We start from the raw sequence: 26,803 nt of genomic DNA, 5'->3' as shown, positions 1-26,803 counted from the left end.
AAACATCTTGACAAATTAGCGCGCTTCCAATGATACTAAACATAACCTAATCAAGAGATGTTGCTGTGTAGCACATCAAATTAGCTACCGGTATTTATGGTCACTCTAATGCTAGCTCTAATGCCTTGCATTGTTACTTGGAATTATCAGATCAGGGATAGGTCTGCTTATCTACGTGCGAACGAGCAACCATTTCCGTTTCTATTCTAGGTTTAAATTAGCAATGGGAGTCTAAAATCTCCTAATAACGGAACGGAAATTACCGGAGGTCCGCATCTGGGCAGATGCAAGTTAACCAAAGTTGTGGGATAAGTTTAACGCATGCTGTTCGATTACAGAAAAGTGTTGTCGAGTTAAATGAGGAATCAGTGTAGCGCAGTGAGACCTTTTGATGTGTTTTTTTTATTAAAAGATAAAGATTTCTAGCATCCGAACAGCTATCGAAAATTTGTTAATTTTTTCAACCAACTGGATTTTGTCATCAAGTTTAGTGAAATTCAGAAGCTTTCAGCGTTTGTGTATAAGTTAAGCGTGCTTGAATGTTGCAAACCTCATACGACCAGATTATTTGAATTACTAAAAAACTATGTAATTTAAGATTTATTATTTTATTTGTTGACCGTCTGCGTACGGAGTAATTTTTCCGAACAAGCTTTGTAAACTTTTCTTTCTTGCATTTTGTTTCACGTTTTTCAGAATAGATCTTTGGCATTCGTACGCAGTTATTTCAGGTGATAATTAAAAGTTGTGTAATAAACTATTTGGAATTTTCAGCAGGTGATCGCGGCCATCAAGTCAATGTGAGAGATTTTAAATCAATATTTGGATTTTTCTTATAGCATATTCCGGATGTGAACGAAGAGAGATTATAGAATTCTAAGTTTCAATTTTGATGTGTTTTCAGCTAGCTAGACAGGTGTTTTGTGGATGGTGTAGTGTTCGCGTACCAGTGCACACAGCAATATTTTTTCATAATTAAGTTCCATTGTTTGTGTATCTGATCTAATGTTTATCATGATTAATTACAAACATTTTGAACTGATTATTTTAACATATTCAATCAAATGGAATTTACCTTGTGGGGGTGCTGCAAGTGTATAATTAATGTTGTATATAAGTACGAGTATAAAAAATCAAAAATGGTAACGTAGTAATTTTATTTGATAATACCCTGTAGTGTTGTAAAATTCCTCCGTTAGATGCCGCTTGTTGTCGTCCCCGTCCTTTGAAACTCGTGTATGCTTCTCATTGTTACTGTAAGGGTTTGATTTTGGATTTGACTAAAGGCACTTCTTGAGACTTCTTACACGATCACGTGCCTACCAGAACTCATTAATCTTGACTCGATCATTAATTCACCCCGTATTCCAGATCCAATCATTAATCCATTATTCTTCAGAAACCAGAATTCCTTTTGCGTTTATTTTTCATTCACCGCATAGATGAATAAGGGTTCTTTGTGTTATTTGTTGGAAGCTTCCTCTTAAGAGTCGACAGCTAGGCCTACTAAATTCAAGCGAGATGTACAATTGTACACCTTCATAGACACTACCAATCACCTTTCGTCTCGCGTGCGTTTGGCTGTTTATACCAAACCAATAAGGGATCCGACGCAACTTTGCAGTTTGACGTCTTATTTTTAACCAACAGTAAAGCAGCATCTTTTGTGTCTAAGGCAATTTGCGCCTGAGCAAAACGGAACCGCTAGATTAGTGAGGTCTGCTTCCATGGTAACAACCCATGTGACGTAGATGCGTATGTTATCGTTAATAACTCGACCTCGCCTACTACGTATACAAAATGGTATACATTCAATTGTATTCATTGGAAAAATCAATCAATAATACAAAAAAAAACAAAGAACACTAAACCATAAAATTCTAATTCTGTTCATAAAAGGGGTTTCTATACCTATTTCTTATTTATTTGCGTTTGTATACACCACCTTCAGAATTTGCTTGTATAAAAAATAAAGATGTGTCTATGACATGTGTTTCATCATTAACTTGTCAAGAATAATTTGATTTACCTAATAAATAATAATAATAGTCTAGCTTTTGACATGACATGACAACTTTAAATCACACACCGGGCTTGCCCAAATTAGCCAAGACTCTAAATTTACTGGGTTTGTAAACACACGTGACAAAATTTAAATTTCAAACGCAAGATTGTACCGGTACAAAGCAAACACAAAATTCACAAAACTAAGTCGCCGAACATTTAAAAATGTCTGCATTCAAAACTTCACTATTTTTGCCATTCTAAATCACTTATCATATAAACAAAATGTTATCAATTATTGCTTTATCTAGACCAATTTACTTTTAAATCTAATACATAATTTCTAAACATTTTATACAATATGAAAAGCATCTGCACCTTTATCATTTCACAATGCCTTATCAAATTAATAAAAGCAATAATTTCTCATGTTTATCCAAAATCAAAAGTCAACAATTTCCTCATCTAAAGCTAGATACAAACCTTGTTCATATATGGAAGCGATAATTTGGCAAAATGCGATTTTGTAGCGAGGAACGCATTACAAAATAATAAAACACAACTTCAATCTTGGCGTACCTAGTAAAATAAAATAGTAAATGTATCGATCTGGTTTTAATTTCAGTTTAAGGTTTGTTCCAAGTTGTGGTATTTGCGCTTCAATAAACTACGACACAATTTTGCATAATTATTTTTATAGAAAAAGTCGCTTGGGTAGATACCGCTCACAGAGTCGGCGAATGTCATTTTGGTTCTGTGCCAAAGCAACTACTTTTGAGGTCAAAACGAGTGCCTTCCTTTATTTTTAGTCTACGATCTTGAAACAGCACTTTTACAAGTAAAACGATTACGTATTTAAATGAGGTATTAAAATGTGCGAATTAGTGCCTAGAAATTGCTCTTAATCCTTTTGGATTTGTTTTATGGAGGAAATGTTTGTATAGCAAATCCTACGAGACTTTTAGTGAAAGGTCAGCAACGCGATAATAAAATATTGATGTTCCTAAAACGTTTGACAAAAAGGTTTTTTTTGCTGGATATTTTTCGCTTTCTTTTCCCTTTTAAATGCAAATTTGCAAACTTAATTGCCTTCGTTGCCATGAATGGTCATCCCGATATCGTTTAACTTTGCAGTGGACACATTTGCGCTTTTTGTTTTCCATTTCCGCATTTTTTATGCTAATAAAGATATCAAAACGGAAAATTGGAATCACAAGAACACTTTAATTTACTAAAATTCGTTGTAGCGGTTACGTACCTCCTCTGCAATTGGTCAGGTATGGTATGTCTAATAAAAAATTGTAACATACGCGAGTTACGGCGTGGGTTAAATTCACCCACATGAGCAAATTTCTCCATTTCCAAATGTAGGGCCCGAGGGCGCTAATGAATTCTTAAAAATTGTGTATACCTATACTTATTTCAAAACCATAGTGAAGGGCTGTTCAGCCTTGGTCACTCACAAATAACATGCAACTTAAACCTCACAATGTTCAACTTGCTAATAGCGTCTAAGGGATTCTTAAACCATTTAGTAGTACATTTGCCATGGGACTCAGTTAAAAAAATCCATGGCCGAACCCGCGACCCTCAGTGTCGTAGCATTCGAGATTGGAAAAGCCAGGAAACAGTAGTAGAACAAAAGAACCTGGTCAGACACATACAGGAAAGCTACCTCGCTTATTACATGCGATGAAGAACAACAAATCTTCATCTTCATTATTTTACACGAAGTACTAGATTTTTAAACGGTTAATTAATAAGTGAGGTTGCTCTTGACAACGTGCGCGAAAACGTCAACAATGAAAAAAAGTATTTCGCGCCCATGACAAAGTTGAACTTAAAAGCAAATTTAATTAACAATCGGTTCAGTTGTAGAAAAAATATTGTATATAACGCTAGCGCGAAGTTATTTCGCGCATTTGACTGACAGTCAGTCGCAATGCGCGAAATTGAACTTCGCGCTCTTGTTATTATACCAGGTGAATACTACAAAACCGAACAAAGGGCAATTAACATGGGAAACACGTTTTTTGCAGATCGTGGATCCCCATGTTAACTTAGAGGGTTTATAAAGACACCAATCGAAAGAAGATTTTTCTCATCTAGTGATATGCGAATTAGTTCATTTTCGGGTGTATTTCTCATTATTTCATCAAAAATTCGGCAATAAATCCATTTCACGGAAAAACGTATTGGTGAAGAAGGAAACTTCGTTTTTCAAACCGTAATTACAATCTGCTACTGCCGCTTAATGCTTCAAAACACTTCTATGCATTTCTGTGCAGGTGTTTTCTTTGTGCAGAATTTTCTTATGTTCAGAAATTATTTGTTAGCTATTATTTTCTGTATAAATTGGATCATATACGTTAAGGCCCGGCGCACATTGAGACGCACGCGACACACGCAACGCAAGCCACGGCAACACACGCGTTGTATTTTGCAAATACATATTATGACACAATGTAAGATACCATACGGCTCATATTTGACGCCTCACAGTGTCTGTGACACAGATTGTTTAGTAATTTCAACAATACACAGAGCGCGTGTGTCCGTGGGTTATGTTGCGTATCTCTCGTAGGTCTCAATGTGCGCCGGGCCTAATAGTTAATTGATTTGGTCAAGAAAATAAGTGGTTTGTTTACATGATAGGACAAGTATTTTTGGATAATGACAGAATTGTGGTCACGTCACTTGCAGTTAAGGCGACTACAACCTGACCGTCTCAAATAAAACAGGAACGTTGTTTTGTCCTACATTCCGTGGTTGTAGTCGTCAGCTTCGATATTACGGATTTTTACGTCCTTTCGCTGCGATCGTAGAGGTAAAAATGAATTCCGTCTCGTCTTGACTTGACACAGTTGAGTACTGCAATTCGTGTACGGTAGCAGACGAGACGACCTCTCGGCGGAGATCGGCAGCGAACGCACTGCAGATGCGCGTTTCGACTACCGTGAATATCCGTGTACGTATTGTACAGTATTTCATGTGGTGACTTCCGTTTGCTGGAAGGCGACGGCAATTGTATGGTCGGTCCGATTGCAAAATGCGCCTCGTGTACGGTCACCGTAACTGGAAATGTTACCATCACTAGAAAAATCATTATAAAGGGCTCTACGTCTGCAAAGATTACTGGAAACTATCTAAAAAGGATTGCTAAAATCTGGCTTGAAGGACCAAATGATATGTGTAAAGCAAAGCTTCAATATTTTTTGTGTGGAATGCTTGAAATCATATCGACACTAATGGTTAACGTGTTTAATGATTAAAAATACAAAAAAGTAAACCGATTCTAAATCCTGTTTGGCGTGGATACGGAGCGCACATGTACTATAAAATATTACGAAAGGAGGTCTTAGACGACCAAGGCGATGATTTGCAGCGACACAAACGATGAAATCTTGCTATGCTGACGAGATAAAGACGAATTTCTTCACGAAGATAAAACTATATTCTGCGAAATGACATGGTGCTTTTTAACAGCCATGCTCATTGATCACGGTTCTACTATGACATCTTGTATTCGAATCGAATGTTCGATTGAAGAGGCAGGCGAAATATTTATATACAGGGCGTACTAAGGATTATTTTTTGAAGGAATTTCAAAGGAATAACTACAGATAAGGTTTCTACTTTTGGGGCGCAACAAAGATACCTACTCTAAAAATCACTAGACACTAGCGAAGTAACTAGAAGAGACTTAAAAAACGCCACTTTCAAGACGGTGGAAAAATCAGTAGAAAAGTCGTCATTGGAAAAACCATTAGAAATGTTTTTAAAAAACATACGAGATAAGTCTCCGAAAAAACCAAAAAGGAACAAAGGCTATTAGAAAGGTCGATAGGAAAGACTGTAAAAGAGTTACCAAGAATGGATTTATCTAGGCAGAAGGCAGTGTCAGCAGGGCACAAAAGAAGGCTCACTAAAAAAGACATTACAGAACAGACTACCAAAAGAGGCACTAGTAAGAACATTAGAACGGAAGCTCAAAAGGGAACTAGAAAAGACAAATTCCACTGAAAGAGTCATAAGAAAAATCGTTAGATATACAACTAGAAAAATCACTAACTACTAAAAGATATATATTAATAATGCAACAGGACACACACTAGGAATTACCGGCTTATAGTTCAGTGGTAGAGCGTTGGGCTATAAATCCGGAGGTCGGGTTTGAGGTGAATTGTTCATCTGTGGCAAAGATGGGAATTTCCTTACACCAGTTTCGAGCATTCTGCCGGCTACTCCGAATTAGGTTTTCCTGCAGTTTTCCTAATTCGTAAGGTAAATACCGCAGTAGAATAGAACAACTTAAGACCTTCTGCAGGGGCACCTCTAAAAGGCATTATGCGGGTCACTCTGTAATTGGGCGTAAGCCTGTTGAGGGCCTAGAACAAGAGGGACAATAAATAAAATAAATAAATAAGACAATAAATCAAATCAATTTATTACGGGTAAAAACCTAGAAAATTAATGAAAAAAAACACCAGATGAAGTACCTACTAGAAGAATTTCTAAAGGACTACAAAGATCTCTATCATAGGTTTTAGAAAAGACGTTGAACATTCAGTAGAAAAGTAACCAAAAAGAACGGTTTAAAAATCACTAGTAGGTACACTATGAAGCTCTCTAGAAAAGACATCTTAGAAGAATCACCAGGATAGTCACTAAAAATCCATTGTTCCAGTCAGAGCACCAGAAAAATCACTAATAAAACTAACAAATCGCAAAACTGGTCCGTATAAAAATGACTACAAACAAATTTACCGCACAAAGTAACATTGAGGACTAAACTACTTGGTGTAAACGCGATGATCAAGGCCGAGTACACGTGTGAACCTTAATACTATTCCTATTTGTAAACCTGTAGTTATACAGGGGGTTCCTGGCTCAGTTCAAGGTCGCTGGCGGTGGCCGTGGAAAGTAGGTCAAGGTCCCGTACCGGTGACCTTGGGAATTAGTTCAAGATGGCATTCGCGTGGCACGTGGAAGGTGGCCTTGGAAATTAGGTCAAGGTGATAGTCGTGTCACGTGGTCGGTGACTGTGACCTCATTTTTAATGTCATCCGAGGTCGTTGACCTCATTAATTTTCAAGGCCATTCGAGGTTATTGAACCCATTTTTGAGGCATCAAATGACATTCCCATTCATTCATTCCATAAAATTTCGTCATTCGAGGACATTGACCTCACTTTTTTGTTATTAAATAACATTTTCAAGGACATCCGTGGTCATTAAATTGGCCCCCCATAAAATGTGAAGGTCATACGAGGTCGTTGGTTCCGTTTTGTTGTGGCATCAAATTATATTATCAAAGTTATCTGAGGTCATTGCGCCTATAAATTTTCAAGGTCATCTGAGGGCGTTGACCCCATTTTTAAGGTGTCAAATTGCATTTTCATGGTCATCCGAGGTCATCAACCCCATAAATTTTCAAGGCCATTCGAGAGCACTGGTTTTTAGAGGAAAAACCGAAGGTGAAAACGCAAACATCGAATTGAGATTGAAAAAGTACCGTAAATATCGGTTTTGTAACTCAGAGGAAGTAATATTGATACTTTAGGGGTAGCGTAGAATTTCCATACATTTCAATTTATTATACCATAGAAATTATTCTGATAATGTAAAGAATTTCAATCAGATATTTTGTTTTTTTTTCCGTTTATTTGAATAGTACTTAACTGGGGGAATTTATTTTGTAACTGGTTGATAATTTAATTAGCGAAATTCCCCATTTAGGTACCAGATTGTGTTAATATTTTCGAAAATAAAACCAAAATATTTACCTAGACAAGGACATGCAAAACCATTTATAAAGAAACGTAACCTTTGATATGAAAGTGATCACGTAGTGACTTAAATAAACTTTTGCAACAGATCGACTATGACTTAATTTTGCTTAACAATTAATTTTTTAAATTATTGTCAACAGGTTTGAGCAGTAGTGGATGTGTAAAAGTTGGTTAAGTGGGCTCTACCTTACAGATGAAATTAATTATTACCTTTTTGGAGCATTGAGGTAACGTTATTAAACCGATTGAGCTAGCTATTATATGTATATAAAAATCCACAGACGTCAATAAAATTTATTGAACCTGATTGAAATTATCATAAACAAATGCAGCGATTGATCAATTTCTTATTAAAATAAACAAAATTCAGTTTTTATCCTAACGAAAGGCTCGTTACACTATACATAAAATTCTTCAAACTAGCTCTGAGAAATGATGATGGTGTTATCAATTTAACCTCAAGCCGCAATTTTATTGCCATTAATAATTGTCAATTTTCAATATACTCAAATAAAGGTACGCAACAATTCGAATTGTGTAGATTAGCCCTTGTCAAGCAATTTCCATGTAGATGGATGAACACGCATTGCCTAACCAACCTAACGCTTGTGAAAATCGTATCGATCAAAATTCAAAGTTGTTCCCCGCTTCCTAAAGCAATTATTTCCATTATTCGCACCCCTTTGCGAAAACATTCAAATTCAATAGTGCGTAATAACGTCGTAAGTTACAATTCCATTGTAAAAAAATAAATATTTTTGCCGAAAGAGGGGCTAATATAAACGTATTCGTTTTGTATGAGACCGCGCGTGTGGTTCACCAATTTCCTTGTTTAGGTACTTTTCATTAACCTCTGCTTTTTTATCTATAGAAAATCCCAGTCTACTTAACTTCCTGACATCTACTACGGAAACTTGACCGAAACTGAATTATTCGCTCAAGTTGAGATCTCATCGCATTAAAATACCATAAACCTAGCGTTACGTTTAATCATCAATTAACCCAGAAACTCCGAGCCGTTTCAATACATCGAGTTCGGATTAATGCTGAACACTGAACAGTCTTAGACGTGCCACACGCTTAATAGGAACAACACCTGCTAGAACTGTAATTATTGAGGTAGACATAAACCACAAACTTTCGATAGTAATACGTGGTGAATCCGAATTTACAATAGTCAACTCAATACCAAATGTTGAATGCAAAGGGAAGTATTGGTTTGCCATAAAAAATCCCGAAAAGTATTTCCTATGTATTTTCAGTTTTCCGTGGATAAATGACGTGGAGAATGGGGAAATGGTTGCACTGTGCTTGATAATTTATATATGACGTCCAAAAAAGGGCTTCTGTATACGATGTCCCTAACTTATAGACGTATTAATTATTCTCCTACGTGTTTTAATTATTAGGCATCCTCAATCCACTGAATAAATTCAGAACCCTGATAAGCTTGAAGAAAAGCTAGAAGGTTAAAGTCAGTTATTCTTTCCGTATTAAACGCCTCCTTTGTGCCTCAAATAAGGACGGTCTAGTTTGCTAACGACACAATTGAACGAGGTAGCGCCCACATATTACCATATCTTTTAAAGTTTCATAGCAGGTATATAATTTCTCCTGGTGGAATTGGTTTAAACAGCCAGGTTTAGCCTTCTCTTTTTAATGTTCCAGCGTGGCAGTTTAGTAAGGTTACGCGTTCTGGTCCCTTTGACCCATTGGCAAGAGTTTTACATATGTACTTTATTTTTTACTTTTATTATTATTGGTTTTCCTTGCCTTATCAAGCCTCTTACGATTGTGGGCGAAACGTTGACGTGGTGCTATCCCGAAAATCGCACACATCTTAATCTCTGGTCGAGGAAGCCTCCACTCTGATCGCTTTTATACTTGCTGATTTTATGACGAGGTATGATGTAAGTATTATACCGGATAGCTACTTTTTCAACTACTGCACACACCCTTGCCTTAATTATTCCCTGTCATGCGCAAATTTTATTTTAACTTCTAAAACTGCATCATTAATTTAGCTACGTATTTAGTGTTCTCTATCTCTTCTTTTGGATATCATACCTCCGCATCTATCTGTTTATCTATCGCACTCACTCATCCATGCCATAACTTTCAGCATCTCTCTGTACACGTTGCCATACTTTCGTCTCAACCACAGAAAAAGAGTAAATGTCACACAGAATTTCAAGTCTACTTATTAGAATAAATAGAACTGTCGTTCCGTTATCCATCACTAAAACGGACATCAAAAATTCAAAATATCTAGACTTGAACACTAACTTTTGTTGCTTTATAATAAAAAACAGCTGAGAAAGTGGAATTTGTCAAGATGCAAACCGTACGTCTAAACTAGATCAATATTGAGCGCCACGTGAATTATCTAGGTGGAGGTGATGTATGGAAGAGGATAGGCGTCTGTTTCGGTCACAGCGTTTTGTTTTGAAAGTTACACAGAAGCGATACGTCTTAGGGCGCGTTCACACTAGGTTGCTAAGCGGCGTTGCTTTGCGGTGGTGCTCGGCGGCGCCAATATTTTAAACACGTTTTCGCAACGCAGAAGATTTCGGATGCCCCAACAGTTAAAACGCTACAGAGTGGCGCCTCCGGTGGAGAAAATAACGCTCTGTGGCGCGCCTACGCGACTTGTAGCAGACTACCGCTATTTAAGCGCGCACTGATGGTAGCGAGACCCCTTCACACGGTGCGATTCACAGAGGGAAGCGATTCTCAGAAGCGCTACCGCGCGACAATTTTGTTGCGAAAAGTTCAATTCCGTTGTATGTACGAACTTGTGACAATGGATAAGGAAGTCTCTCAGATCGACACTGTAGGTCATCGTAAAATGTATGATGAAAAACCTTTCTCTGCTCGAGATAGAAAATGGCCATGAATCCAAAATTAATGCTTTTTTTCGCAATTTCTTTAGTAAATGTAGAAACAACAAAAGGTCGTCTGCGTCCATCTCCCGGTCAAACACGTCGCACGATACATGGTAGCGCTGCTGAACCACTTAACAGTTGTACCCGCTACACAGTAGCGCTGCAATAATAGGTCACATACCGCCTGGCCACTTGGGACACTGCGAAAACGCCTCGTGAGAAGGGGAGCTTTATCCTTTTTTTACGAGCAAAATATCCGACTAGACCATAGATTAGCGATTCAACAACTCCCAATTCTATCATTGTATCTAACTCAGCCTCTGCGACTTTCTAGAAGCAGGGTAAAGGGGATAACGCTGTTTGTGTAGATTTTCGGAAACTAAGCGCTGTGACGGAATGAGACGCCTACCCTTTTCCATACAACAGATCCATTCTAGATAATTTACGTGACGTTCGATATTTATCTGGTTTAGACCTACGGTTTGTTTATTGCCAAATTACACCTTCTATCGAGGATAATTTTTGACATTAACGCTTTCACTGTTCAATGCACGACTACAGCGAATAGCTCAAAGTTCCAATAGGATTCCGGATACCACTGCGTAAATGTGCCATAAAAATGAAGGCATCTTGCCCTTATGTGAACACCATTAACAAATTAATTATAGAGAAAGTCTTTAACATTCTTTCGTGGTGCAAACGTTAGAAAACGACCAAAACTGTCTCCACACACTTGCTGAACTTCAAGAAGCATTCACTGTGGAACTTTGAATTAGACGTCCAAAGCTAGAAAGGAAGCGCAGAATGAAATTGAGTTGTCAGCCCAATGGCGGAGACTTTAAACATGTTTTATAATCAATTCACTGCACTGAAATAAATGAAGTCACTACCAACCTCAAAGAATGTTTGTTTTGAAACTCAATTTTAAATTTTTCTGCCTTTTCAATTCTGACCAGAACTCAAGTATTTCCAGATCAACCTGTAACGGAAGCCCTTTAATTTTGTAAGGTTAGGTTTCGTATGACCAATAAATGGCTTGGGAAAGTTGCTGGTGACAGTTGGACGAGCGTTAACAAACGATAATACTACTTTAATAGGTTTTTCGTGCCCAAAACAGCCCATTCTGGATTACTCGTGATATTCGCGTTTCGTGTGAAGCACTGAATTCGCACTATTTAACGGCCATGGGTTTTAATGGACGGTATTTATGCGCATTTGATTGGAGTAAGGGAACGAATCCGATTCGTTCATGATTAAATGTGGCCGCGGTATCTAATTAGCGCCAAATTACAAGCGAGGGTCTCCGATAAATGTATAAAAAATCTAGAGTGACAGTTATGATTATGAATCCCTTAACATTATTTCCTTTGGCAAGTTAAAGTAGCCCGTTACAATTTAATTCAGTTGCATGGTTGAATTTGGAATAAGTCACCCTCAAAAAGAATCCTGAAAATAATTTTAATTCAATTAATTTTTTTTTATTTGTATAAAAATCGGTTGTCAAAAACACAATTTAATGATTATATCGCTTACCTTCAAATATACATTTTGGTTCTTGAACCAAATTTGGTAGTCATTATACCGTTTTCTAGACATCTTTTTGGATTTGAAACACAATCATAGCTTCATCCGGCTTCTGAGGCGTTTTGAATTATAAGTTACGCACGGTTATTTTGTATAAGAATCTTTAAATTAAATTGATATTATTATTCTAGCTTATCAATCATAGCATTGCAAGGTATCTTGATTTTACAATCAAACCAAATTCTTTCTTTCAAATGTAGGCCATTGAAATTGCTGTAACTAATTACCGGAGTACAAAAAATAACGTATATACCACAGGGCTAAGGTGCATCCTAATCACTTGGGTGCTTGATGCAGCTTCGGGATTAAAACACGCCCATTAGTTCCTTGCGGGTCACTCTGTAATTGGGCGTATGCCTGTTGAGGGCCTAGAACAAGTGGGAGAATAAATAAATAAATAAAGTTGGTTTAGTCAACTTCTATGAGAATATACCTTTAAATGAGTTGAACTTCGTTAGACATATTTCTTTTTTTTTCACTGAAGTTTAAATAGGTGTCAGATAGAAAGAAACGTTGCCACAATTAAGGGTTGATTTGTAATATTCATCGTAAACATAACATATATTTAAATAAGTAAAACGTATAAAATAAAGTGGAATTTGGATCGATTTCGATTTAAACACACTACAGTACGACATAAAAAGAAACTAAACATAATTGCATATCAATCATTAGTCATCCCCTTGCTATGACAAACAGAAATCACCAAAAGGGGGCCATATTAGAGTCAGAGAGTCTTCAGTGGATTGCTCTTGGCATGTCGTAGTTAGTTTAATTTACTTATTGTTCATCTGAAACAGATTGTAAATATTAAATAAAAATTTTAAAAAAAATTAGTCATTACACGAGTTTTATCGAATGCGGTATTTTTCTTATCTCGTATCTGTGTCGAAAGCTGGTTTCTCATTTGGTTCACTGCAATTTCATTTATCGTTCGATATCAGAATTGTGTACTTGACAGTGTAAACCGTACGAATACAAAGATTTCTGTGGTCAAATCCAACAGCACTGTATTTTCAAACACTTCACGGCACGCTCAAATTGCGAACTTTGTGATCACTTATTTATACATTATCATCCCATTCGATCAGCAAACAAATCGAGCCCGTCCAGAATAAAATTATGGATTTTTATCTCAATAAAAGCAAGGCGACACAGACTTGAAAAATGCGATTACTAAGACAACATTCACTCAAAATCCACCTATTCGAAAAAGCGGAAATCATTTAAATGGAAGCTCCGTCGAATTTAACGCCGAGCTTAATAATTTATTATCTCAGGTTTTCTAAGGGGTTCAAATTAATGTGCAACATTATCCTTAAGACACTTCATTTATTTGACAAAATTGCTTAATTGCTTGTAAATGTTCACGTTTGTTTCAGATTAACTGTTGGCTTCCTTTTTAATATACTCTTGCACGATAAGTAAAGATCTGTAATATTCGAAAGGGGTGAAGGGGGCGCGTTCGCCGCACTATTCTGCCAACACCAAATCCTTTGCTTGTTAAGTCTTAACTATACATATGGTGCATTCATTTCGAACTGCTAACATACATGTCAACTAATTTGCATATAGATACGCAAAGAGCCTCTATACATACATATACTGTATGGATATTTCCTGAGTTTATAATGACAAAATTACTAACCATGAAGTTAGCTTGTATTACTTAGATGAAATTCCATTTGTAACATATAGGGTTGGAAGGTCTTGTGAATCACGATCCTAAACTTTGCCTTTCTAGTATATCGATTGAACAGCTTCGTGTAATCGCACGGATCTTCAGCATACTGGCCACACGTAAGCCTATTAGGAATAACCAATAATATATCTTGTAAATAAGCTGTAGATCTAGTAACCTTATAACTAGTTACGGAAACGGTTTAGATTTAGACTATATAACACACAACAAAGTTACGGTTTGAAATTGTGCCATAAGAAAAGGACCACACTAAAAAGATAAAAAAAAATATATTATCCTAAACATGTGTGCAACCAAAACTTTACGAAACTGTAACCGTTACTGCGAGAGGTTTTTGCTAGGGTTTTTGATAAGTGTAGCATAAATGCAAGTTGCTTTCGGGCTTCCGTACAAATAAATCTTATTTATCTTAATATTTCTAATTTTAGCTAAATTGAGGATTTAATTGAATTAATCTAATTCTTTCTGTTGAAATTAAACTTTGATTTTGATCAATTAATTAATTCTGCTACGCGATTTAAAGGGAGCCTTTCCTCTTTGTCAGATTAGAAATGAATAATTTGCCATTTTTTAAGAGTAGCTTAGGGTTTGCACTATGGCAATCTCTTCTTGTTCTTCTCTATCGCTCCCTTTAAATCGCGTAGTAGAATTAATAATTGATCAAAATCAAAGTCTGATTTCAAAATCAATCTAATAAAATCTGAAGAATCAAAAATAATCGACCAATTTTACCATTCCCATTTTTTAAACTATTCATACGATTTTGATCAAATTTGAGATATGGTAAATTTGAAATGCATTATTTGTCATTTTTAAGAGTAGCTGAGGTTTTTCAATATGGCATCTCTAATCTTATATATTTATTGAACGCTTTGCTTTTGCTTGGTCGCCCTAATCGCATAGATTGCAATGGTTCGTCCTAAGAACAAGATCATGCCTTAGCTAAATGGCACCAAGACGCTGATTCATAAACAAGGTCACTCCCTAGTTACGCAATCGGGAAATTCCTTTTACTAATCCCATGACTTTCTTTACATCGGGTAAATTCCAAAGCCACGACCTTGTGTCAGCATTTAGGGGCAAAGTCAAATGCAATGATGCCCAAAACTTGAGGCCAGAATCCAAGGCCATGACTTTGTGGCGTAACCTGGAAAATTCAAAGGCCAAGACCTTGTGATGTCACAAAAAGTGCCGGGAAAGGTGGTCCTGTTCTACGCACCTACCTATTCGTACTTTCGATTGTTTACATTTTTGAAAATAAAAATCCCGGTTTTTTTGATTGAAACCTTTCGACTTTTTTATTAGTTCCACCTTGGCCGCTCGCTTTTTTTACGAAAAAATATTTTCTGAATATTCACGATAATCCCTTCATGATTCACAGAATTCCTTGATTTTCCAGTACTGCAAATGCGCTTTTGGTTTATCTCCATATTAACAATTTTTATTCTTACAACTCGGCTACTGGGGCTGTATCACGGTTCGACGTTAATCTTCCTACGATTATTCTTCCACTCGTGCTCTACCACCGCTAACCCGACATTCTCATGGTTACTTCGCCTTGGACTCTTACAACCAACTAGTCTCTCTACAAATCAGCAAAATCGGCAGTTTACAATCTGCATAGCTCCCTCCACAACGACCGGATTAAATTTACCTGGAGCGTACCGTATTTCTCGCTTATGTTGTATCTCGCGACTTAATGACTCCTCGAGCTTTCATACGCAAAAAATTTGACAGGACTTTTTCCAGGAAGGTTGGTGTTTGTGGAATAGCTGATAAAACAATTCATTCATGTAACTCTTTCATCCAATTATCGTTTGACAGTTTAGATATTCCAATGCAAATTTTGTTTTCATCGTATAGGTCAAAATGAGATTTGAAATTTGAAGATGAACTCTTTACTGTTTTGTGTCCATCCTAGAAACTATGGAAGCACCCCCAAAGTATTATAAGAAAACGTTCCTTCTGCAATTTCGACGGAAAATCTTTCAATATATGGGAGAATTGCTTCCAAGAGCGATCCATGAACACACTTCCTTAGATGTATTTGGTTTCCCCGGACTTTTATACAATGTCACCTTCAACATACTTTCCATTTTTTTAAATTTTGTATCACCCGCCTTTAGATCAGGATATAGAACTATATAATGCCTCTTGCTGCATACGATACATTTCACTGGATATTTACAACTCTTTGATGTATGACCAGATCGTACGCAAGTATAACAACGTTTCGTTGATGCCTTTAGTAACTACATCTTCACCCATTCTAGTATACACACTATTCCCGTTAATAATTTAACGGTGACGTGTCCATGTAATAATAATAACTTTCTATACAATGGGGTTTACAGTATAGTTGAATTCCGTAGTTCTGATTTAATAAGCGTGTACCTGAAACCATTAAAACATTTTTTTGGACAGTAAAAGTTTACTTAAAAATAGAGACTGATTAGCTAAAAAATAATGAACATGTGCCGTTTTAAGGGTTTATTCAAAAGGATATGATTGTGGCGTGCTCTGTGACGTAGTAAGCTCGACCAATCAGCTCCTAGAACCATTCAGATGACATAACGAATTGGCAATATTGCAGGAGAATGTCATTTGTAATTTGCGTCATCTGTCACAGGCATTTGTCACTTGTCGTTCACTTTCGCGTCCGATGCAGTTAAACATGGCTCTTAAAACGTCAAATCCGACAAACGTCAGACCTTCGCACAAGGTTGCCGGCTCACTTCTACGTGATTGGTTGTAGGTTTGTGACGTATTTAGACTGAAGCGTTTCAAATTCGGACTAAAAACAGAGCTTTTCATAATTTATTTTGGGTTTATTTTACTCGCAAATAAAAATTGAGGACTCACGGGTCTTTTTATTTTTAATGCACTTTGTAGATCAGAAATAAAAAATGAAGTCGGGATTCGCTCCGTACCAGGTGTTTACGATTTACACTTGTTCAAAAGATAACTCGCAACATAGAAGAAGAAATTTTCGATTTAAATTCTTTTTTATCATATTTGATCATACATTCTAGATGTACCTATCTTTCTTCAGTACTCGTGCATTGGTAACTCCTGACTTTCCTTTAAAAAATGACATTCTTAAACAATTAAAACCATTTGTGCCAGTTATTACATAAATTAAAAACTGCTCTTAAGTCGCATACAGTCGGCGACTGTTTGGTTATCATAATTCGATTGGCATAAATCATTAACAGAGTCGTTTATTATTCGTGCAAATATTTTCTATGTAAATATTCTGACGGGTGAGAATATTATTAAGCAAACTATTCCGTTTGATGCATTAAATTAGCAATAATTTGTAACGACAACTTATGTATTAAGGTCGATACTGAATATCATTTGAAATCATAAACGATGAACAAAATGACAGACTGAGCGAAATAAATCTCTGTAGGTACCATTGACTATATGAGAATGCGCTTAACTTATCCATCTCAATTTTCATATATTGAACGTAATGTCACTTATTCACGGATCAGAGATTGAGGACCCAGGAGAAGTCTGTAGTTATGAAACTACATATTCGTGGATTATTGAGTTTCTATGTGACATCACCAACTTATTTAGTTCAAATCTGCAGAATTCTCTCTACAAAATTTCAGAGAATTCTTTTTTAGAAGTTTACATGCTCGAAACTATGTATTCTAAAGACACACAGTGGCTGTAATTTATAAAGCACGGCTCTTCTTGTTGGAAACAAATCGTATGTAAAATAGTACAACGGAAACGTACATTTGTGATTTCCGCAGCTTGCTTCGTCATGCAAGGGACGTATATCAAGCAGTCCGCTTTGGCTTAAATCCAATGAGCAAATTGACCTATCCCATTGCACATATTGGAAAATTTAAAATAGGAATTTCTTTAATTTACTCGCCCACTCCGAAGATCAATTATAGCAATTCTATTGTTACGCCGCAGTGCTTTTCAATTACCTACCGTCAATTACCGAGAGAAAAAAACCCTCAAATTGAATCGCGTCATATACAAAATGGGGGAATTTATGTTTCACGATAGAATTGTCTTAAAGTTTATGATGTGGTTATAACGCTCTTCTCGGGAGCTTGTATTGTACAACTTCAGATTTCGATGGCCGGAGCAAAATTTTGCTGACATATTTTATGGCCAATAAAAGGAAATTAGTCAATAAAATAAAATAAGGAACGCAGCTGAATTTTATTCGTCTTATCCCGGCTGATATTATTAAACCAATAAATAAATGAAACCTATTATTTTTTTATACTAAAAACTCAATATTGGACCTCTTTAGAACTGATGATGAAGGGAGATTATTAGTAACGTGAAATATTTGTTTCAGGGACCCAAACGGACCGACACCCAGCGCATCGACGGTTGAAACTTTGAATAAGGGCACGCAAACTAATGACGAGAGTAGCACGCCGTTTTGGGATACATATGACACCATCAATCAGTTGTATCTTGAGTTGGGTATGTGTTTAACGTTCTATAGCATTGTAATCATGGTACAAGTTTGTTTGTATATCATTACACGATAATGTTCGACTAACAGAGGCATTTAGAGAAGACAGGAAAATTAAATTTACTACGGTTTACTACGAAACCCACCACTGATTGTACTAAATAACGTCCTTTATCTTCATTCACTGTTGATAATAGTAAATTTACATTATATGCGTCTTCAGGCAAAATTTTAGGTTGTTTTAAGTATAAATTGAGTTGATCCTTCGAGCCGTGTAAGTGGAGAAAATGTATCCTAAGCCTACACAACATTTTCAATGCGGTGTATTTATTATTTTCCGTGTGCTATACTCTAGTCACCTTCTGCCCGAAATGTTTACATATTTGAAATTAGAAAAAATTCTCTATCAAATGACACAAAAAGTAAAAATGACCCATAAGAAAACAGTTGATGATAGCTGACGTCAAACTTAACATTTAAAAGTAGCATCTTGTAGAGTGAAAAAAGTGGCCATAATAATGTGTCATTTATTTCGAAATATCTTTTTAAATAACTTCAGTAAAAAATAAATCTCCGTCCTCCGAAAGTAGTCGGAATTTTTCAACACTAAAACATTTTCTCTTGGCGTTCTGTAGCCACGGGGTCTCGGGTTCGTTTAAATGCTCTTAAATCTCTCTCTAGTGGTAGTAGTATAGTCCGGTCAAGTTAGCCCGAAAAATAGGGGTATCCTTGCATAAATTCCCAAGAAGCTGAAAATTCACATGAACGTTAGGGATACCATTATAATTAAATTGTGAAAAGTCTCCATTGATCCCATGTGTGCAAAAAGTTTTATTCACGGTCAAAGTTCGCAAAAATGGGTTTTTTGGATTTTATGGTTAGTTTTATGATAAAAATAGGCTAGAAAAAATTGTAGATCATGCAGTTATATACAAAAAATGTCCTTACACTTTTTCTCCTAAGATTCAATACTTAAAAGCGATTCCAAAATTTACTGAAGTGTATTCTCTTGACGCGTTCTTTTTAACGTGGTTTCCCCAGTAGGCCGTCTCCACGGTCTATTTTATTTAATCCTAGTAGAATAATAATCAATGTATTCTTCTTTTTCGTCTTCTCTTTCTCCATAAAATTCTTCTTGTTTTTCTTCGTCTTCCTCTTCCTGAGTCGACGTAAATTGTTCAAACAGTGATACATCAGGTGTTTCGTCTGGTGCATGCTGGCTGTTGCCTGTTGAACAAAATAAACCTACTTTTTTGCAGCCGCATTTCGAATTACAACCCTTTTTGCAGTTGCAAAAAATAGTATTAAGGAGCTTATCTGGTGCAGGTGGAAGTAATGTTAGGATTGGTTCGAAGACATTATCAATTAACTTCCAACCCCTTTCTTCTGTGATATTGTACACAATCTAAGTCGTTTTACTACACAATTTATTTAATTGAAAACATAATAGAGTTTGTTCAAATTTGCACCCATTTTTTTCATCCTGTTTCATACAGGATTGTATTTTGAAACTACTGTTTGATTAACCGAACTTTTGATTATCCGAAGCACTATCCGTCCCAATTAGTTCGGATAATCGATGTCCTACTGTACCACATGTTTTCAATACCAGAGAAGGTTGCATACTAATGACATTTTGTTGGGACCATAACAAAAAAAGCAGAAATACGGGCACGTATCATTCAATATTAATGTATTAGTCACGCAGACTAATAGTTTGATTTATATTATTAGTCCAATGATGTGCATAGGCAGCGTAGCCACGCATGTTATGGGGAATACAGCTTTAGTCAACCCTTCAATCGCTTTTCTCAGAAATACTGAATGTTAGGGGGAAAAGTGTAAGAACAATTTTTGTAGATAATTGCATGATCTCCAATTTTTGTCTGACCTATTTTTATCATAAAACTAACCATTTCGCTAAAAAATCCAAAAAACCCATTTTTGCGAACTTTGACCTTGAATAAAATTTTTTGCACACACGGGATCGATGGGGACTTTTCATAATTACATTATAATGGTATCCCTAACGTTCGTGTAAACTTTCAGTTTCTTAGGAATTTATGCAAGGGTGAATGTCTATTTTGACCGGACTAGTAGAGCAACATGCACTTCCATAAATAGATATTTCCGAAACGAGATGGCTCTAATTAAACTGATCAGGTTCGTTCTATAATGTTATTCTCCGCGTATGGCAGAATAGTGCCACGACGACACGGTGTTCTTCTTCAAGAGAAGCTTTATTTCGACCGAATCACATGAGTCAGTCACACAATCAGCACAATTTCTACGTGATTGGTGGACTTAGACCAAGGAGTGGTGTGGGTGCTGATCATTGAGAAAGAGTCTTGGTCTGTAGGGGACTCACATGCAGGTAGAAGTGCTTGAGAGTAGTGATACATTGTCGTACTCTGAACTGCTCGCCACCTAGCGGCAACTTTGGAAAGGAGGTCAAGGTGACGTTCTCAAAGGTGAAGTGTCACTGTAATTCTTCGGACGTCGGAAGCCACCCATTGTGCGCAAATGATGTCCTATATGACTTTTTTGCGCGATCGGTCATTTCTGACTATTTACCATAGGTGTTTCCATGACAGTACGTAGAATTTACCAGTTGCTATGATTACGACGACGCCAAAATTACTTACCGATCTAAAAACGGAACAGCAAAAATACTTACCGACGCCTTTTTAAAAACAATCGGTTCAAAATCAACAGTCTTACATTACATTTAATCTTTAATTATTGTTACAAAACGTACAATTTGTGCTGTTGTTTCCTATAGAAAGAACACGTTCTTCATTTTAACCTGAAGCAATAGAGATCAATGTGTTTGAAGATGTGCTTTCGTTTTTCTTAACACATTGGTTCCAATTACAATTTTGTTCTGTAAAGAATCTCGACATACCATTCGACCACCGGCGAATACCTCGCTCATAAAGTCATAATAGAAGTGCAAAGCTAGCAAATTACATCAGACACATGCACAATTTTATGAAATTATTCATTTCAATTTTGACAAGTAAACTGGTTACCTAGTGATGTACACCATACCACTTCGATCATTTCGATTTATTCTGCTCGTTAATTTCTTAGTTATTTATATTGGTTGCATAATTTTAATTTCGATCGCGCAAAAAATTTTATAAGCACGTTGAACGTTAAGGGTTACCGTTCTCATACAATAATTGGAGTCGTCGCTTCGCTCCTCCTCCAAACAATTGTCTTCGAACGGTAAAAATCCCTTACCGTTCTCCATACTTAATATACTATTACGTTCGAATGTATGAATTTTTGAGTGATCGTATTTGAACTTCAAAGGTAGGGAGTAGATAGAAAGCAGGTGTAGAGCAAGTAGGGAGCAAGTGTAGAGCATCTAGAGAGAGAAAGTAGAGAGCTAGAGGACGTGTTGAGAGGATATAGAGAGCCTGGAAAGGCCAGGGTGTGAGGGACATTAAAATTATCCGTGACTGTTTACCCGCTATCACTTATCTCTTGACACAATGATAGCGGAGCTCTTTTATAGAGGCAAAACATTAGTTAAGGGTGAAGTATACATAATATCTTTCCAATATCATTATTTGAAGGGCAAATATTGAACTCAGTTTCCGGGATTGAACATTCTTGGTCTACTTTCCACCTGACACTTGGGTTGAACAACTGAATGGTGCCTTAACCTACTTTCCACGTCTGGAGAGAAACAGGGGTTTAGGAATCAACGACCGATCGAACAAGACTGACTCATTTTTTGAGGTCACCAGGTAGCACTCGAAAGGAGGAAATGTTTAGGCGTGATGACCGAATCTCAAGGTTACTGTCAGATGCTGAAAGACTTTTGAACTTCACGTTTACCTCCTACTTTTTAAGGTCATCCCCAGAAGGTGAGTGATCACCAAATCTCACCTTCAACTTTTCACCAAGATCGCCACTAACGCAATATGATACCACAGAAATTGATGTCATTGCCCTCTGATGACCTTGAAAATGAAATATCAGAAATGGGTTTATTGACATTATGTGTTGACCGATTTTTGAGCTTCACCTTGATCTACTTTTCAAGGTCACTGCAGGTGGCGCGTGACATTGGACTGAGGCCGGTACTCCACGGTATAAGAACATTAGGTAGGTTAAGTTGCCACATTCCACTAGTTGAAGCGTTAATTGACATTTAGCTTCATTGGAACCAATTGTATATAAGATACGTGTACCTGACCCCATTAAAAAATTGATCATTACTTTAAAATACAAACATGTGGGAAACGTGGAAATTATTATCAATCATTCCATTTTTTAAGTACAATTTGAATGGAATTTCTGCCAAACGATTCAATTAGCAAAGTCAACATTAACCCAACAAATTTCGAGTTTTATAATATAAGATGATAAACGACTCTTCCAGATTTTAGTTTGCTTTGGTCATAAATATGGATGGATGTTAATTAAGCTAATGTCTTTCATTTACACCGCCAGCTCTCAGACGTTCTCTATTTTGCGCAACATTGTAAACGTAAATGCGAGTGTAGTTGACAGCTTTGTTGCAGTTTATTTTTCTAACTAATTGAATTGGCATGAACATACAATGTTTAGTTCTGTAAACTTATATAAAGAGTGTTTGATACCTAAATTTCCAGAAATCTGCACTGGTTGCAATGAATTTCCACCAAAAGCTTCAAAAATAATTTATGCTAACCACTCGGCTACCACCTTGCGGTGTATCCAAAATACTCCGATTTTTTTTATAAAATAATTTTGGACGCATTAATTTTGTCTCGAATAAAAAACCATATACCAAATTTTGTCGCGTCAAAACTTTAATCACTGATCTCGGAAAGGGGGTGTTAGAAAGAGTACCCACAAAGGGCTGTGATAGGTCTAAATTAGCTCTACCTGACTGCTGGATCAATGTGTAAAGGCTTATATTTGTAGATGTCTAGATTTATTAGTTCTACAATATGGCGTGGCCAAAACTTTAATCGCTTACTTACATCTCAAAAACATAGTACTCACAAAGGGTTGCGATAGGTCTAGAACAGCTCTTAACCACACAATCTAAAAAAATATATTTTAAACCCAGCTGGAAGATTTTTATTATTTATTATTAAATTCAAATTCCAAACCGGTTAAAAAACAATGGCCGATTCCATAATGGCCTTTCTTACTATGTAATTGTCAAGACTAACTTTTCAATGCCCTTAAAGAAATTAGTTTATTTGGAATATAAATCATACATCAATATGGTTACCTTCTTTTTAAAGTAAACGGCCCTTAATCGCTGATAATTTCTCATATCTGAGAGTGTCAAAAGAGGAGGTAACGTTAGAATGCCAAAGGACTTATCTGCACTAGGTATCTTATTTAGCTTAATTCTCATTTATCATAACTCAAATTTTATCAAAGTTGGATGAATAGTTTAGGAGAATTGCTAAAAGTCCAACGATACTCTTAAAAAATGGCAAATTATTCATTTCAAATTTTACAAAGAACAAATAACGAAAGCGTTCAAGCAGAAAAAGGGGTTCTGTACTTGACTTCAAGTAATAGTTCGGCGGATGTAGGCATGCACTTACGATTGCAATAGTAAGTTTCTCGGTGCATATATTGTTGCCTAACGTTAAGTGTTTCAGGTCGGCCCTTGCTTTGGAAACTTAATTTACAACCCACTCAATTTAGTCATTTCACCTGGAACCACTATCTAATTCGAACGGGCGTTATTTAAAGTTGTTATTGTCTCCTTTGGGTTTTAATAGGTTAAGTTATCAATAACCATTTATCGTAAGTAGCTCGTAGCATCTCCTCAATACTCTTCACCAACTTATAGAACACCTGATGATGACGTCAATTTGTTTTTAGCTAATAAATAACTATCTGGGAACGGTTTAGAAATCATTGGGTCATTAATTCATAATCAATTATCCCATTTCGAGCTCAATGAACTTGAAAATAGCAAATAAACAGTTTAGTTCACGCCAGTGTCCTTTAGTCATCCTAAGGTATTCATTCGTTCGGGAAATCCCAGGGTACGGCCTTGCACCATAAAACCAGGTCACGTCGTATGGCCGTTTGCACCGACAAATTTAAACGGAGCTTAGCTTAAGCGTAGCTTAAAATCCATGGCAACGATTATTGAGACAATGGTTGCCATGGATTTTAAGCTACGCTTAAACTAAGTTCCGCTTAAATTTGTCGGTGAAAATGGCCATTAGTTATGTAACGGGGAAATCCTCCTCACCAAGACCACATATTGCTATGTGCAATGGCCCACACATATACAAAACACCTTAAACCTAACCAGCTCACTAATTAAAACTCTCCCAGTACTCGTCCGAAATCCGGCACAAATTTGAGTTGAAATGCCAGATTATGAAACAAACAATGGCTCCGATCAAATTCAGGTTCATTATCACTTATATTAAGTTTTTAAGACACTTGCAATGAACTTTGGGTACGGATCAACTCTAAGATCGACCAAATTAATCATAATTAAGCATGAGACGTCTATCTGAATCGCTAAAGGGATGAAATAAACACGATTTGCATGATTTCACACAAACAGTATTTATTGTTCACACACACAAATGAAAGTAACCGCAAAACCGTACAATTTCTTCAAAACTTCAACTCTTGATTACCACGTACTTACGACTCTTTGACGATCAACGAATTAATTGTTTAAATGACGAGGGCTAAAACTCTGCCACCAACTTTAACCTACAAACGCGCGTCTTCTCAATTTTCAAAGAACCGCAACTCGAACTCGAAATTGGCAAAATGCTACTTTTTCTTTAAACGTACTATCTGCACCTGTATCACAACATTTTGTAAACAAACCAAAGAGACTCCAAGATCAAGCATCGAGAGACACCTCTTCTAAAAGGTGGAAAACAAAGAACATTGCAACAGTTAGGTTTTCACGGTATCATATTTGCAATTGTACTGGAAACCAGCCACTGCACTTGAAAATACGTTAGCAGGGTGTATCCTGTATCTACCCGATAAAGAGATATACCATTTCAAACTAATTACTCTACATGGTTCAAAGCAGCCAGCCACTCCGTGCGTTCTTCTCCATTTTGCCAGCCCTGTATCTCGTATATATTTGGAAGTACTTCGGGAGATTTGACCGATGATTTTTCTTTTAAATTACATAAAATGAACACACAAAAACACATTTTAACAATCCTCCCTTAATTCAGTTATGCGGCGACAAATAGGGTAACAATCAGCTTTCATAAATGCACGTGGACGGCTTTAATTCGTAAGCTTTTTCTGGGGTGCAAAGTTTGTACAGTTGAGTGGAATTTCCTGCAAGAAAATATTTACGAACAAAGTTTATTAAATGTATAAATGTATTTAGGAGTTTCCATAACTGTTTTTCGACTAAAACATGCGATTTATAAAGAATAAAACTTTTAACCCAAAGGCATTCCGTCACGTTTCTTACAAAAACATACTTTAGTTTCTGTCTCTTGACCCTTCACGCATTTTGTAAATTTGGCTCTATTCATATAAAGTTTCCAAAAGTTTTAGGAACGACAGTGCCGGCAAGTTTCGTGTATACAAAGAGGGAATAAAAATGAGGTGACGGAACAATAACCCTTTCTTTTATGGCGGAAATGTGCACAATTTCCTTCGAGGGTATAGTAATTTGCCAAGGTGACCTTTTCTTGCCACTGCCACAGTTAAATTAGGTATTAAAATATAACAAACATGTCTATTACTATCTAAATGTGGGTTTATGCACCAAAAAAACATATTTTGCCTTCGACACATCGCGAAGGGATGAAATTGAGCAAATTACGTTATTTGTTGCTATAGCTAGGTATAGTGCTGATACCCTACATTTATTTATTTACTAATCAACTAATTAAATTTCAACTTTCCCAATCAGGATAATTAGACGGAAAAGCGTTTCTGATTATATTCCGGCACACTTCACTAATAAAAATAAACCCTCATTAAGTAGTTGTAACTAGTAAGCAGAGCTCCCGTTTACCCCCAAAATATAAACCGATTTGGCAGTTTTTTTCGGAGAATTGAATCGATTATCAGAATTTCCATAACACGCTAGATGTTCCACTTTTGAGGGCGTGCGCCATCTTGAATTTTTCTAAATGATAACAAGGATCTAAAAAGCGTCTTGTTTTCTCTTTCTAGTAGTGTAATCATTTTAACCCTTTTTTTTGGAAAATCTCGAAAAAAAATGTTTTTTAATCCCTTCAAACTGGAAACAAGACTCTGGGATGGGTCGAGATATTGATTCGCAGTTTGGAGGACTTTAAGGAAACATTATTACACATATTTCGGAATGAAAAAAAATTTAAATGACCCATGTTCTTAAAATCATTCAAGATGGAAATAGGAAAAAGAAATCTAAGAAGTA

General features: G+C 36.4%; 1 protein-coding gene across 1 annotated transcript in view; it reads left to right on the top strand.

The window, feature by feature from the left end:
* The window catches only part of LOC116172628 (neuroligin-1), an 83,326-nt gene that overhangs the window by 48,467 nt on the left and 8,056 nt on the right, over positions 1-26,803 (top strand). The window contains exon 4 of the mRNA XM_031489865.1: positions 18,304-18,434. Coding sequence (XP_031345725.1) covers positions 18,304-18,434 — 131 coding nt within the window. The remainder of the gene's footprint in view (positions 1-18,303; positions 18,435-26,803) is intronic.

The sequence above is a fragment of the Photinus pyralis genome, unplaced genomic scaffold (genome assembly GCF_008802855.1).
Source record: "Photinus pyralis isolate 1611_PpyrPB1 unplaced genomic scaffold, Ppyr1.3 Ppyr1.4_LG5, whole genome shotgun sequence".
NCBI classification, from domain to species: domain Eukaryota; kingdom Metazoa; phylum Arthropoda; class Insecta; order Coleoptera; family Lampyridae; genus Photinus; species Photinus pyralis.
This window is presented reverse-complemented; position numbering and strand designations above follow the sequence as displayed.